The following is a 16,609-nucleotide window of genomic DNA, read 5'->3' as shown; positions in this document are numbered from 1 at the left end:
GGAAAAAGAAAGCAACTTCAATAAGTTGTGTTGGTCTATGCCACGGACTGGCCTCAGTTGGTCCCTAAATCCTCGGGAGAATCAGGATCCCAGTACAGGTGGTCAGGGAGTCGGAGAAAAGTGACAAACAGAGGCAAGCACAAGGGAATGTTGATCTGAATGTAATTTCTCAAAATGAACATCAGACTTATGGATTACAGAAGAAAACAGAAGTTAGGTGACACATCAGCCATGGTACATTGAAGTTATCTGACACAAAACAGAGAAATGCATAAAAAAGACTGTAGGAACCAGGCACTGTTTACAATTGAGATAAGATCATTCCTATCTAGAGTCAGCTATTAATGGGGGCCAGGTGAGGATTTCACACCCTAGTCACAATTTATGCTATTCCTCTGAGCCTTGTGAAATCTTGCACCTGGGGGTTCTGCTCTAGCCAACCTTTTCATGAATAATGTATTTCTGTAGTTCTCCCTTAAACCAAAACCTTCCTTCTTCCTAGGCCATGGTAAATTCTTGCATTTGGAAGTAACTTGGCTGCTCTTTTAAGAGTCTGTAGGGAATCTACATTTGTCAGAAGAACTCACTAACTTTCTTCTAATATATAATGTAATCTGTCATACATGGCTGTAATGAAGATTCTAAGTATACTTTGCTAAGCTTGCCCTCAGATTTTTAGCTCCTATCCAGTAAAATAATGCAAGAAAGCATGCAAAACGCTCCACACTATTGTATGGGCAAATTTGGAGCATTTGTGCTATGGAAATGCCAAGGATTCATGAGGCTAAGTTTCTGGAAGGGTTTGGTATTTTGGTTGTTTGTTTGTTTGTTTGGTTGGTTGGTTGGTTGGTTGGTTGTTTTTTTACATCCAGACTGCATCAAAGCTTTTGGACCTTCCATGCAGTCTTCACTGAAGTGGGTGTGGCAGGGCTACCTTGCTGTCTGTATGGAGAAAAATGAAAATAGATCCATATTTGTCAACTTGCACAAAGCTCAAGTCCAAGTGGATCAAAGACCTCAACATAAAACCAGATATACTGAATATAATAGAAGAGACAGTGGGAAAGAACCTCAAACTCATGGGCATAGGAGTGGGGTAGGATTTTCTAAACAGAACTCCAATAGCTCAGGCTCTAAGATTAAGAATTGATAAAGGAAGAACAACAATATGAGCTAACCAGCACCCCCAGAGCTTGTGTCTCTAGCTGCATTGTAGCAGAGACTGGCCTAGTCAGCCATCAATAAGAGGAGAGGCCCTTGGTCTTGCAAAGATTCTATGACCCAGTATAGGGGAATGCCAGGGCCAGGAAGTAGGAGTGGGTGGGTTGGGAAACATGGGGAGGGGAGAGGGTATAGGGGATTTTCAAAGAGGAAACTAGGAAAGGGGATAGCATTTGAAATGTAAATGAAGAAAACATCTAAAAAAAACTATAATATCAAATAAGTTGATAAATAGAACCTCATGAAAATAAATAGCATCTGTAAGGCAAAGGACTTAGTCAATAGGACAAAATGGCAACCTATAAAATATCACTTTTTGAAGATGATATGATAGTATATATAAGTGACCCTAAAAATTCCACCAGAGAGCTCCTAAACCTGATAAACAGCTTCGGTGAAGTAGCTGGATATAAAATTAACTCAAACAAGTCAATGGCATTTCTCTACACAAAGAATAAACAGGCTGAGAAAGAAATTAGGGAAACAACACCCTTCTCAATAGTCACACATAATATAAAACATCTTGGCGTGACTCTAACTAAGGAAGTGAAAGATCTGTATAATAAAAACTTCAAGTCTCTGAAGAAAGAAATTATAGAAGATCTCAGAAGATGGAAAGATCTCCCATGCTCATGGATTGGCAGGATCAACATTGTAAAAATGGCTTTCTTGCCAAAAGCAATCTACAGATTCAATGCAATCCCCATCAAAATTCCAACTCAATTCTTCAACGAATTAGAAAGTGCAATCTGCAAATTCATCTGGAATAACAAAAAACCTAGGATAGCAAAAACTCTTCTCAAGGATAAAAGAACCTCGGGTGGAATCACCATGCCTGACCTAAAGCTTTACCACAGAGCAATTGTGATAAAAACTGCATGGTACTGGTATAGTGACAGACAAGTAGACCAATGGAATAGAATTGAAGACCCAGAAATGAAGCCACACACCTATGGTCACTTGATCTTCGACAAGGGAGCTAAAACCATCCAGTGGAAGAAAGACAGCATTTTCAACAAATGGTGCTCGCACAACTGGTTGTTATCATGTAGAAAAATGCAAATTGATCCATTCCTATCTCCTTGTACTAAGGTCAAATCTAAGTGGATCAAGGAACTTCACATAAAACCAGAGACACTGAAACTTATAGAGGATAAAGTGGGGAAAAGCCATGAAGATATGGGCACAGGGGGAAAATTCCTGAATAGAATAGCAATGGCTTGTGCTGTATGATCCAGAATTGACAAATGGGACCTCATGAAACTGCAAAGCTTCTGCAAGGCAAAAAAAAATCAAATAACCCCATTAGAAAATGGGGCTCAGAACTGAACAAAGAATTCTCACCTGAGGAATACCGAATGGCAGAGAATCACCAGAAAAAATGTTCAACATCCTTAATCATCAGGGAAATGCAAATCAAAACAACCCTGAGATTCCACCTCACACCAGTCAGAATGGCTAAGATCAAAAATTCAGGTGACAGCAGATGCTGGCGAGGATGTGGAGAAAGAGGAACACTCCTCCATTGTTGGTGGGATTGCAAGCTTGTACAACCACTCTGGAAATCAGTCTGGCGGTTCCTCAGAAAATTGGACATAGTACTACCGGAGGATCCAGCAATACCTCTCCTGGGCATATATCCAGAAGATGTCCCAACCGGTAAGAAGGACACATGCTCCACTATGTTCATAGCAGCCTTATTTATAATAGCCAGAAGCTGGAAAGAACACAGATGCCTCTCAACAGAGGAATGGATACAGAAAATGTGGTACATTTACACAATGGAGTACTACTCAGCTATTAAAAAGAATGAAGTTATGAAATTCCTAGCCAAATGGATGGACCTGGAGGGCATCATCTTGAGTGAGGTAAGACAATCACAAAGGAACTCACACAATATGTATTCACTGATAAGTGGATATTAGCCCAAAACTTAGGATACCCAACATATAAAATACAATTTCCTAAACGCATGAAACTCAAGAAGAATGAAGACCAAAGTGTGGACACTGTGCCCCTTCTTAGAAGTGGGAACAAAAAACCCATCGAAGGAGTTACAGAGACAAAGTTTGGAGTTCTGATGAAAGGATGGACCATCTAGAGACTGCCATATCCAGGGATCCATCCCATAATCAGCTTCCAAATGCTGACACCATTGCATACACTAGCAAGATTTTGCTGAAAGGACCCAGATATAGAGCTCTCTCTTGTGAAACTATGCGGGGACCAAACAAACCCAGAAGTGGATGTTCACTGTCAGCTATTGGATGGATCACAGGGATCCCAATGGAGAAGCTAGAGAAACTACCCAAGGATCTAAAGGGATCTGCAACCCTATAGTTGGAACAACATGATGAACTAACCAGTACCCCGGAGCTCTTGTCTCCTAGTCCGCCATCACTGGAAGGAGAGGTCCATTGGACTTGCAAACTTTATATGCCCCAATACAGGGGAATGCCAGGGCCAAAAGAATGGGAATGGGTGGGTAAGGAAGGTGGGGGGGTGTGGGGGACTTTTGGGATAGCATTGGAAATGTAATTGAGGAAAATACGTAATAAAAAAAAGAAAAAAAAGAAAAGTATTCCAATAATAAAAAAGTAGATAAATTTTCAAAAACCTTGATATATACTACTTAAAACACAAGATGACAATGTAGATATGAAACCAAATATGCTGTTAATGGTATCATACCAGTTTGAGGTAAGAATTGTCAATAAATTAATAATTTAAATGTTAAAAAAATGAACTAAACAGAATTCACAACAGAGGAATCTTGAATGGCTGAGAAGCACTTAAAGAAATGTTCAAAGTCCTTAGTGATGAAGGAAATGCAAATCAAAACAACCCTCAGATTCCACCTTACAACAATCAGAATGGCTAAGATCAAAAACTCAGGTGACAGCACATGTTGGTGAGGATATGGAGAAAGAGGAACATTCCTCCATTGATGGTGGGATTGCAAACTGGTACAACCAATCTGGAAATCCATCTGGAGTTTCCTCACAAAATTCGAAATAGATCTACCTGAAGACCCAAATTATATCACTCCTGAGCATATATCCAAAAGATGCCCACAAGGACACGTGTTCCACTCTGTCCATAGCAGCCTTGTTTGTGATAGCCTGAAGATGCAAACAACCCAGGTGTTCCACAACAGAAGAATGTAGACAGAAAACGTGGTTCATTTCCACAATGGAATACTACTCAGCCACTAAAAATGAGGACACTCTGAGTTTTGCAGGCAAATGGATGGAACTAGAAAATACCATCCTGAGTAAGGTAACAGATCCAAAAAGACATGCATAGTATGTATTCACTAATAAGTTGATATTAGCTTTAAAAAAAGTACAGAATACTCAGGACACAATCCACAGACAGTCAAGGGGGCCCAAGAGAGGATACTTTAATCCCATTTGAGAAGGAGGAGAAAGCTGAGGGGAGAGAAAGGGGGGGAACTTGGTCGGAGAGAAAAGGGGGAGGTGAAGGGGAAAGGAGAACATGATTAGTTATGGGATTGGAGGGGGAACAGGAGTCAAGCCCTAAGGGCCAGCAGAATTAATGGAAATATCCAACCTCAGTAGGTAGGAGGTGGGATGATCCTCTAGAATGTACCAGAGGCCTGGGAGGTGAGAGACTCACAGGACTCAAATGGAGGGACCTTAGATGAAATGCCCTACAGTGGGCAGAGGGAACTTGTAGAGTCCACCTCCAGTAAAAAAGATAAGGCATTATTAGGTAGAGCAATGGGATTGCCATCCCACAGTCAGTAACTCTTAGACTCGGAGCCACCAACCAGGCAGCATACACTGGCTGGTCTGAGGCCCCAACACATGTACAGAAAGGACTGCCTTGTCTGGTCTCAGTGAGAGAAGATGCACCTAGCCCTGGAGAGACTTGGGGCCACAAGGATGGGGAGGGTGGCTGGTGGGGTAAGGGGGTGTGTGGTGTGTGGGGACATCCTCTTGGAGACAGGGAGAAATATGGGCTGGGGAACTATTGAACGGCAAAACAGGAGGGGCATAGCAACTAGACTGTGAGAAAAATTAATAATAATAATAATAAAACAATGTAAACCTAAAAACAACTTTTTTCAAACACCTACAGAGTTTGCTGTGATAAAATGTTTTGTGGGACACATAGCCGGAAGTAAGCACTTACTCAGTGCTTGCTATCATTGTAAGTGGCAATTTTACACATCAGCTCTTAGTCTTAAAAGTGTCCATATTTTTAATAAATCTGATAGTGCTAAATACAGATATGGATCTCTACCACAAGAATTAATTAACAAATTTATTAGATTAGTTTCTTAAATTTGGTGAATACTTAACAATACTTTTAAAGCACAGAGTGGTAATTTTGTATCTACAAATTTATTTTTCTCACATGTCTTTCAACTACATTGTCATGTATGTACCTCACATAGTAACTAAAATAATTTGTATTCTACACAAATCTTTAGATGACTACTGTAGTGTTGACTCAAAGCCATTGACCTGGGAATGGTTGAAATACACAAGAGCTGTGGCTTTGGAACACCAAATCTTAGGTAGATAAGTTGGTTGTTATGGGAGGTCCATAGTTATACTGATGGGTAGTTGTGTTACGGCTCTTTGGATGACACAAAGATCTCATGTCTAAGAACATGGAGAAAAAGCAGTTACAGTTATGTGCAAATATCTGGACGTAAAAGCACACACATGGCGCTATAGATTCCCCAGTGCTGATATGAAAATTGAATTAAGCCGGGTGTGGTGGTGCACACCTTTAATCCCAGCACTCGGGGGGCAGAGGCAGGCAGATTTCTGAGTTCGAGGCCAGCCTGGTCTACAAAGTGAGTTCCAGAACAGCCAGGGCTATACAAAGATACCCTGTCTCGAAACACACACACACACACACACACACACACACACACACACACATAAAGAAAAGAAAAGAAAAGGAAAGATAAGAAAAGAAAGGAAATTGAACAATTGAACTAATCAGATCCCATTTCGTAATGTACACTCTTTAGAGACAGTGCAATGCTGATCAACTGTAGTAGAATATAAATTAAAGATTTAAACTATATACAATGTTATATGAACCTAAAAGATAAGTTTAGTAGAAATACACATCTTAAAGTCAACAGGATAGCCCAGACTTTTTACAAGACCAGAAACATTCAGTTCTAATCTCCATGAAAGAAAATAATAATTTCACCAAGATTTTGAAACTCAGAGTACGTTTAAGCTTCTCTCTGTTGTTACTTTGACCTTATACTACTACTGTGAAGTAATTTCCATATATACAGTCATATTTGGCTTCTTCTCCTTATATTCTATGTGCTCAACATACACAATTTAAAAGTAAATTTGCCTTTGAAGGCATTACTTTTATAATGTCTATTATAAAATATTGATTCCATCTATAATGCTCATATTCTTCGTAAATAATATTCCTAAAGGAGCTGGTGGGAGGGCTCAGCAATTAAGAGTATTTACTGTTCTGCAGAGGACCAGGTTTGATTTTATGAATGCAGGTAGTGGCTCATAACTATCTGTAAATCCAGTTCCAGAGAATTTTATCCCGTCTTTTGGCCTCGGTGGACACAAGGCTTTCATGTGGTGCACATGCATGCATGCAGGCAGGCAAGCATTCATACACATCAAATAAAAATACATAAAAAATTTTAAATATCTTCATGAAATCAACTTGATTTTAAAGATGTATCATATTATAAAGTGAATCATTACATTTTGATCTTTATATTTCTTGCTTTATTTTATAATACCAGTAGTCAATATCAACGAATTGCAGGATGGGATAGAAAACAAGACCAAAATAAGAATAAATAGGTTAAACAGACACAATCAAACCAAAATCAAGGTGCAAACAAAAGTTTGTGTTTTTTTTCTGGGTAACGTCAGGTGCTTAAAATTTGAAGATGTTAATTTTAAATCATTAAAATAGATATATAAAATGTGGCCTCTTGACAACTATAGATACAAAAATGAATATACAAAATGAGTCATTCTTTTTTCAAGTACTATTTTATTTCACAATCATTTTACATACAGTAACTTTAAGTCCTCATTAATAAGCACAGTCCAATTGCAACAATTTCTATTTAATAGCTAGGAAAAATGTATATGAAAACACAGTATCTATTTTTTATTCATATCTATCATATTATGAATTTTGATTCATAGGACTTGAGTTTTAAATTATCTTTCCATCTGGTTCTTTTCTTGTTTGTAAGCCTCTTTTTGCTAGTGTAATCACATGACCTAAGAAATCCCAATTAACAGTGAAATTATTATTATCCTACTCTATGCATGACCACAGACTAAACAAATTCAAAATGTTTACAAAAAATAATGGCTCTGAACATTAGAGAGAAATTTAGATGAATATTTAAAGATCCATATCATCTGTTTCTTGCTAACAAACCTTGTAAAAAGTTACATTGTGTTAATAGTTACTTAAAATTATTATTAGGACATATTTAATTCAATGGATTATATTAGTTTCACATGGTCATATGACAATTAGAAAATATTAAAATTCACTCTCAAGATTCTTTAAAATTGAACTTATTAGGCTAGCGAGTTAGCTTACTGGTAATAGCATCTCTTGACATGGACCACAGCCTAGGCATGGTCTAAAGCATCACAAAAAGAAAAGAAAGAAAACAAATGTTAACCAACAAAAATTCAAGGCTGCCCTTTGTGTTCCTTAGGAAAATAAATCTTTAGTAGGAAAGAGACATGTAAATAATTATTTTAATTCCATGAGTATTGGAATTAAAATAATTATTGGAATAATAATTAGTGGAAATGTCCACTCTTACCTATAGTAATGCTCATTTTTTAGATAATAATTCACTAACTTTAAGCACATTTTTACACATAATAATTATAGAACGATTCAACAAGAGGCAAAGGAATGTCAGGTCACTATGTTCATAGATAAATCATTTGGAATAAAGCTTGAGGATGGAAGTGGGAAAGAATACTTGGCATTGATTACCAATACACTGCTCTGCAACATATCCATAACTGAAGAAAATTTATGAAGTATATGCCGAGACAGGCTTTCCAAACACAGACAAACATGGACAGAGCATGTTCCTCCAGCAACTTCCTGTGATGCTTTGTTGACTTGTTACTGCTTTTGTTGACATCTCTATATGCAATGTTGCTGGAACAACAATTTTCCATGATTCACATTGCAAGTGCTGATGCCTGTCTTGACTTGATGACATGCCTACATTGTACTAGAACTGATTTTTGAAGAACAAAGCAAATGGAGGATTCCTTCGCGGATCTGTTTGGTCTTCACACTGTAGATGATTGGGTTAAGTACTGGTGGAACCAATAAGTAGATATGAGCCATGAAGATGTGAATGAGGGGAGAGGAATGTTTGGCAAAACGATGGACAATAGACAATCCTATCATGGGCACATATAGAATTAGCACAGCACAAATATGGGATGCACATGTGTTGAGTGCCTTAAGCCTACCCTCACGGGATGCAATTTTTAACACTGAGTGAAGGATTAAAACATAAGATACAAAAATGCCCAGGGAGTCCATTCCCCACAGCAAAGTAATGAGTACAAGTCCATATATGACATTGAATCTGATGTCAGCACAAGCCAGGCGAATCATGTCCTGGTGCAAACAATAGGAATGAGAAAGGACATGAGAACCACAGAAGGGAAAGAAGGCTAGACGGGCTATAAGTGGAATTATCAAAATAGAACTTCTGAGCAGAGCAGCAGTTCCAATCTTGGCAATAAGTTTCGGCGTGAGAATGGTAGCATATCGCAGGGGGTGGCAGATAGCCACGTAACGGTCAAGGGCCATGGCCAAGAGTACAGATGATTCAGTGAAGGAAAAAGTATGAATCAGAAACATTTGAAATACGCAGATATTAAACTGGATTTCTCGGGAAATAGACCACAACACCCTTAAAAGTGACATCATGGTGGGCAGGGACATGGCCATGTCAGTGAGTGAAAGCATAGCCAGGAAGTAATACATGGGCTCGTGGAGTCTGGGGTCTGTCCGCACAATGTGCAGGATCATACAGTTGCCTGTTATTCCAATAAGGTAAAGGAAGCAAAATGGAATGGAAATCCAGTGATGAAATTCCTCATAGCCAGGGATGCCTGTGAGGTAGAATGTAGAGGACACAATGGTGCTGGAGTTTGAGGTTGCCATTGGGCTTACTGATAGAGCTCAATCCAATCCCATGGTTATCCTCTAATGTGGGAGGCATTGACAAGGTCAGGATCTGTGTAATGGGGTGGAGGGAGAGAACAGCAAATGATAAGGGCAGCAATAATTTTTAAAAACCCTTTAGTGCTTACATAGATTCACTCCTTAATCCTTTCTTCATCTCTACTGCATCATCTCCATTTCATTGTTAGTTAACATCAAAGCACAATATCTACTTTATTGCCATCAAGGCATTGCAGTCAGCTTCCCAAATGCAAGCCCATTAAAGCCCTCTCTGATCTTAAGGGTGAAAGAAGAGATCTTAAGGGAAGAGAGAACCTGAAAGGGCAGCAGCAGAATACAACACTATGACAGCAAATACTGAGATTAATTGCGAAAGAATGTGAATCAGCTTGGAAAAACTGAACGGAGGAAAAGAGATTGAGCAGGAAAATAAATGTCAGAAAGGTTTAATGACACATAAGTTTGAAGATCCCTTGATGAAATTCATTACTTTGCATAGTAACCCAACACACACACACACACACCATATCAAGATGTAAATCACCTTTTAATCTTTTGATCTATCACCAAGCTCCTCTAGTACTATGGACTACATGATGTGCTTTGTATTCAATCCAGTATCAATTCTGATATGAAAAACTTCTCCAAGTAGGTTGCAAATGAAACCCTAGGAACATTTGCAAGCTGTGAGACTGTGAATCCATATTAGCAATCTTATATTCCCAATTTTATACATTTGCTAAAGTCTGCTACTTCTTTTATCTTATATTTTACTATAATCCTTCATAGTGCTTGATTTATTTTGATAGTCCAATTTCTATTGATCCTGACTAGGTAACTCACCTAAGTGGGCATAGCATCATTTTCAGCATTTTCCTAAGAAAAAGAAGGAAGAGGAGGAGGAGGGGGGAGAGGAGGAAGAAGAGGAAAAAGAGGATGAGGAAGAGTGGGAGGAGACTATTATTGCTTTTTAAATTTTAAAGTCTAGGGAAACTGCAAAGTGGGTTTGAGACTTGAGATGTAAAACATTTAAATGTTACTCTCATTTGGGTTGGAGTGGGAGTTTTAAAGTTGCCTGCTGAAGTTACATCTGAGATAATCCTTTGCCTCATTGTAGACAAGGATATGGACAGATGCTACCTGAAGAGAAAGTCTGGGGCCTCTTAAGTAAGGACTGCTTTTCTGAATTTTTTTTCCTATTTCAAGTTGGATGGTACAAGAATGGATACAAGAGAGACAGACAGACACAAACGAGAGAGAGAGAGAGAGAGAGAGAGAGAGAGAGAGAGAGAGAGAGAGAGAGAGAGAGAGAGATTGAAGTATTTGTTGTCTTTTGTCTGATAAAAAAACCTAATGTAATGCAACCTGAAATGAAATATGGGTTATATTAAAAACATGAGAAAATAATGAAACAAACCGATAGACAGGAAGATGGAGAGGCAGAGAGAGAGACAGAGAGACAAACACATACAGAGACACACAGAGAGAGGGAAACAGAGACAGACAGAGACAGAGAGAGTGAGACAGAGAGAATCACTAAAAAATATCTAATATTTCCTCTTGGCCCTCTTGTCTTCATTTTTTTGATGCCTTCCCTCCTCCTCCCTTTTGCTTCTCAGCATCCTTCCTGTGTTTTCTTATATCCTCCCATTTATCTTTCTCCCAATCTCACGTACTTTGTAGTAAAGTTGTTCTCTCTATAAAGGATGAATCTAACTCTGAAAGTAAGCAGGATGAATTAATAAGGCTCCCTGTAGTCGTCCTTAGAGACTAATTGCATACATGCAGGAGAGAGGCTGTAACCCTGTCAGTGTCAACATTTCAATTTCGGGTTCTTTTCTGTTCTACTATCATGGCATGATAATGAATTCTCTAGAGATTTTTAAAATATGTGTTGTCTCTGTGTCTGGAAAAGCTGATATGATGCAACCTGTAATGAGATATGGGTTTACACTGAGAACATGAGAACAGTGAAAAGTTTCAGACGTGGTCAAGATTGTGGAAAAACACAGAGTCTATATTTGAGAGCTATAGGTACCTAAATTCAGTTCTATGTGCTAACAGGTATAATATGATTCAGATATTTGGAATGCCTTCTTCAAAATCATTTAGCAATAAAGCCAATTTCATGGCTGAAATCTGATTTTCCAAAATGGAACTCTTGTTAATATTCTACTTATCTCTAACCAAGAAAATAGATCTAGTCTATTTAATCTAACTTTACATAATACATTCAGCTAATGAATGATTCATTCATGAATATATCATGAAAAAAGAAATAAGTTATTTATCCTATCTCTACCAAATTATCTGGTAATCTTAGTCCATAAGTTCAGCTTTAAATATCTCATTAGGTAAGAGAATATAGTGGTGTCTACATACAGTGATACAGTAGGACATTAACAAGAACACACCCAATAAAGGGGATACACATGTGAATAGTATGATTGATTTAGTTCTGAAATTCATCACTGCATAGCTGACCATATTCTTATATGTTGATCTCTAGATCAATGATGGAAAACAGAGAGAGCACAGAAGAACATATATTGAAACACTTAATGTCCTGAGCCTCCATCCACTTCATACTTTGGCTCACTATTTCTTCATTTCCCTCCAAAATTGTAATTAGGTAACTTTCTCCGCATGAAGTCTTTCTGACCTCTTCCATAGTCTTGCTGTTGCTACACATCAGGACAATCAATGGCAAGCAAGTTTACATCTAGAAATAGATAGATGGATGGATAGATACATAAATAAATATATATACATATTCTGTAAACAGCCAAATATATGTGCATATATATACATATGTGTGCATATATATATATATGCACATTTGTATATGTACAAATATACATGTGTATAAAAATATGCATGTGTATGTGTGTGTGTGTGTGTGTGTGTGTGTGTGCCTGTGTGTGTGTCCACACACAAGGGCACATACACACAAACAACTTTCTGTGAACCCTGCATCAAATTTTTTATCTCAGACAAATGAAGACATGAACTGATACTTGTACTTCATTAAAGAAAAACAATATGCACTGTTTCTTTACCTACTGTTAATCTGGAGTTTGGTTAGTCTTTTTAATCTAATTTCTTAAGATACATTGATATGTTGATTCTTTAATAGAATATTGTTTATTTTTATGTGATCATTGACTTTATAATCTTCCCTCTTGGCCTCTTAGAATTGTATGTGATATAGCTCCAAAAGTAAGTATTGGTATGCTGTTTATCCATTACCATTTAATAATATAGATGTAGATGGATATAGATATAGATGTAGATACAGATACAGATATAGATATATAGATATATCTTCCTTGACCATGTGGTGGCTCACTGATATTGCATCTCTGTATAGTTCTCAGAGTGTTTTTTCTTTGCTCTTAATTCAGGTTTTTATGGAATTATGGTCAGGCAAGCTGCTTGACATAATTTAATATTTTTTAAAAATTTCTATGACTTATTTTGAATCTACCACATGATCCATCCTGCAGAATCTTCTTCATACTGTTAAGAAGAATGTATGTTTTAGATTTCCTGGATGTAGTCTCTCAGATGTCTATCAGGAACCGCTGGTCCAGAGTTAAGTGTTAACTCCATTTTGCTGTTAATTGTTTGACTGACTGACATCAATCCAATATTATTATATCATTATATTGAAAGGGAGGTGTTGATGTCTTCTATTAACTATACGTTGTATTTTGTCAGTTGCTTTAGGTTGTCTTAATGTATGTGTATATATATGTATACACACACATATATGTTTATATATACATATATATATACACATATGTATTTACTATGATATTGAGTAATATACATTTACATTTTCCCTGCTGTATTAATCTCTATATCATTATATAGTGAAAATTTTGTCTCTTTTTACTGCTTTTTATTTGTACATTATTTTCTCTTATAAATGTATGGCTATTTCTGATTTTTGCTATATTCCATTTTCTAGGAATATCTTATTTCATCCTAGTCACATTCAGTACATAAATCTCCTTAAGAATTTTTTTTTTCATAATCAATATGCAGTTTTCTTCTTTTAAATCTATTTCATTTCTGTATCTTTTAACTAGGTATTTTAATTCATTTGCATTTACTATGGTTATTGATGCATGAGTCCCTAGGCCCAGCATCAACAAGAGTGGGGGTTTGTCAAGGACTAGGGATACCTGGTAGGCAAAAAGAAAACATCAATTGAAGAAACTGACAGGGTTGTTCATTTCTGTGATAGCTTTTTGAACTCAGGCGTGAGAATGCTCATATGGACTTGTCTCAGCCCCAGTCTTTTATTGAAATCATACAAGGAAGTTGGGTTACAAAGCTTATGGGGGGGTATGTAAATGCTTCTCTATTTTCCTTTGGCAATATTTTCTTGTGATTCAGATTAGCACAGATGTAGAACAGAAAAAGAAAACCATAAAATCTCAAACATAAAATTCTTGTAGCAAACACAATGTTTTTATATCTCCCCACCACCAGGCTCCAGTGAGGTCAGTGGCAACAGTATTTTGGTTACAAAGTCAGAATCTTTCAGACAGGTGTGAGTATGGTTTCATAAAAGGGTAAATATGAGGTCATACTGCTGACCCTGCAGTCTTTCGATCTTCAGTCTGGGTCGAACATCCAGGACCCCATCTGTCTGTCTATGAAATCATCCTCACTTAACCTGTATAGAAAATTCCGAGGTGGTGGCAGCCATCGTCCCTGAAACCAAGAAACCCACTGCTGACCTTCTGGGAAATATCTGTATGTTATTCCATCCTCAGTTTTGTAATAAGAATGTCCTGTCTTTATTATACAGAATTGAGACTAAGCCTGGGGGAACAGCTGCAGATTTACTCATCTCTGCCTGCTGCTCTAGGTTACCTTCGTTTCGACAGTGAGAGAGTGGCCATAACATGCATTTCTCTTGAATTCATGAACAGATTTCATTTTAATATTATTGGTAACATCTAGTCTCTAGATATAAAGCAGGTTCCTACTAGGTCTTGCCAGGTCACCAAATACCAGTTTAATCAAGGAAGAAGGAAAAAGAAGGAATAGTAAATAGATAAGGAGAATGATTCTTACTAAGAATAGTTGCAGAGACACGGGCTCCGGGGGGAGAGGGGGTACTAGTTAATTCATATTGTTGTTCCACCTATAGGGTTGCAGATCCCTTTAGCTCCTTGGGTACTTTCTCTACCTCCTCCATTGGGGGCCCTGTGATTCATCTAATAGCTGACTGTGAGCATCCACTTCTGTGTTTGCTAGGCCTGGCATAGCCTCACAAGAGACAGCTATATCAGGGTCCTTTCAGCAAAATCTTGCTACTGTATGCAATGGTTTCAGCTTTTGGAGGCTGATTATGGGATGGATCCCCAGGTATGGCAGTCTCTACATGGTCCATCCTTTCGTCTCAGCTCCAAACTTTGTCTCTGTAACTCCTTCCATGGGTGTTTTGTTCCCAATTCTAAGAAGGGGCAAAGTGTCCACACTTTGGCCCAGAGCTCGTGTCTCTAGCTGCATATGTATCAGAAGTAGGCTTAGTCGGCCATCAGTGGAGAGGCCCATTGGTCTTGCAATCTTTATATGCCTCAGTACAGGGGAATGCCAGGGCAAAGAAGTGGGAGTGGGTGGGTAAGGGAGTGGGTGGGAGGTCATGGGGGACTTTTGGGATAGCACTGGAAATGTAAATGAAGAAAATACCTAATTAAAAAAAAGAATTGTTGCAGAAATGACATCATGAGGTGCTTACACCAAAGAAGCAGGCCATGGGGCTGCTCAGTACTCATACTGGGGCACACAAGAGGCATAGCCTCGTGCTCCGAAACACAGTACCCCAGATTTTCTTCCTTGTCATTAGGGTCCAGCCATCTAGAGCTTCATGTGAGATGTATTCAACACATGAGCTTTACAATTAACAATGTTATTATTTATCTTCTAGTTTTGTTGAAATTGAACTCTTAATCCTTTTGCTTAGACTATATTTTTCATTTTTTAAGTTTTATTCTAGTAGTGTTTTGACTTCTGTATTATTTTGTTACGTCTTTTATGGATTTATTTTCTGTATTAATCATGAAGACTGAAAATTATAGCACCTTTGGATGATAACAAGCTATTTTGAAATAATAGCAATTTAGCATTGATTTAAAGATGCAAAAGGAAACTCAAAAGAAAAATTTAAAAATCCAGTAAAACATTGACTTGTCTTTAATTCCTCCACACAGTTTGAATTTTTCATCTCCACGTATACAACTTTCTGTATTTTTTTTCCCACCTCATATTAATAGTTATTATTTGGAAGTATTTTGCCTTTTGTTTTTCACACTACATTTGCGAATGGTTTATTTACCATGTTCATGTTAGAGTATTCTAAATTTTTCTACAAAGTTACTCAGTGAGGTGAGACTTTTTCAGCACTGAGCATTTTATCCTTTATCACTTGTATTTCTTCAATCAGGTTTTAAGAAGTCTTATGGACATAAAGTTTAAAAAAAAAAAAGTCTGATTGTGTTAAGTTCACTCAGCTTTGTCAGCTAAGTTCACTTTGTATTCCTGATTGGCGGCTTTGCTGAATGCCTTTGGATTTGTTATTTTCTTCAGTGCATTTTTTTAACTATCAGATTTTTTCTAAGAAATCACAGACAAAAAGAGATGTCCATGTGTGCTATTCATTCGTTTTCTCTTGCTCCCTTGAGATGAACTCATTTTTATCTCTAAACTTGAAGAATTTGGGAAGATTGTATCTTGAGGCAGACTTGAAGTACTTAGGTTTGACTGACTGACATGGATATGTGCTTCTGATTCTAGGACTATAGAATTTCTGTTGTGATCTCTTTAAATAGACTTTGGGCCTCTTTGGTATTCTCAAGTCCTTCATAAACTAACGCTTGAAAACATACTTTCTTAATACTCTCACAAAGCTTCATTTTTGTCTGCTCAAAAATTCCCATTTCAAATATCTGATCTCACTAATTCTTCATCTGCCTAGAACATTTACAGCATTTATTGCCTCCTCTCATAACTTCAGTTTCACTTAGTATGATTTTTCAGCTTGAGAATGTCTCTTCAGTTTCATAAATTATCTGTCTTTTGCTTTGCAATGAGAAAATATTAAACTGATATGTGTTTTCTTGAAATTTGTTGAAATTTCTTAAAA

At 37.5% G+C, this 16,609-nt stretch overlaps 1 protein-coding gene across 1 annotated transcript; it reads right to left on the bottom strand.

The window, feature by feature from the left end:
- Positions 1-8,466: 8,466 nt before the first annotated feature.
- Positions 8,467-9,426, bottom strand: LOC110298717 (olfactory receptor 51G2-like). The gene has a single exon (XM_021168119.2). It carries the CDS (start codon positions 9,424-9,426, stop codon positions 8,467-8,469), a length of 960 nt encoding a protein of 319 aa, XP_021023778.2.
- Positions 9,427-16,609: the final 7,183 nt, after the last annotated feature.

The sequence above is a fragment of the Mus caroli genome, unplaced genomic scaffold (genome assembly GCF_978045245.1).
Source record: "Mus caroli unplaced genomic scaffold, Mus_caroli_1 scaffold_8, whole genome shotgun sequence".
In the NCBI taxonomy this organism is placed as follows: Eukaryota; Metazoa; Chordata; class Mammalia; order Rodentia; family Muridae; genus Mus; species Mus caroli.
Note: the sequence above shows the minus strand (reverse complement) of the source record. Positions and strands in the feature narration are given on the sequence as shown.

Coding starts and splice junctions, on each gene's coding strand:
- LOC110298717 (XM_021168119.2), bottom strand. CDS start 9,426: ATGGCAACCTCAAACTCCAGCACCATTGTGTCCTCTACATTCTACCTC.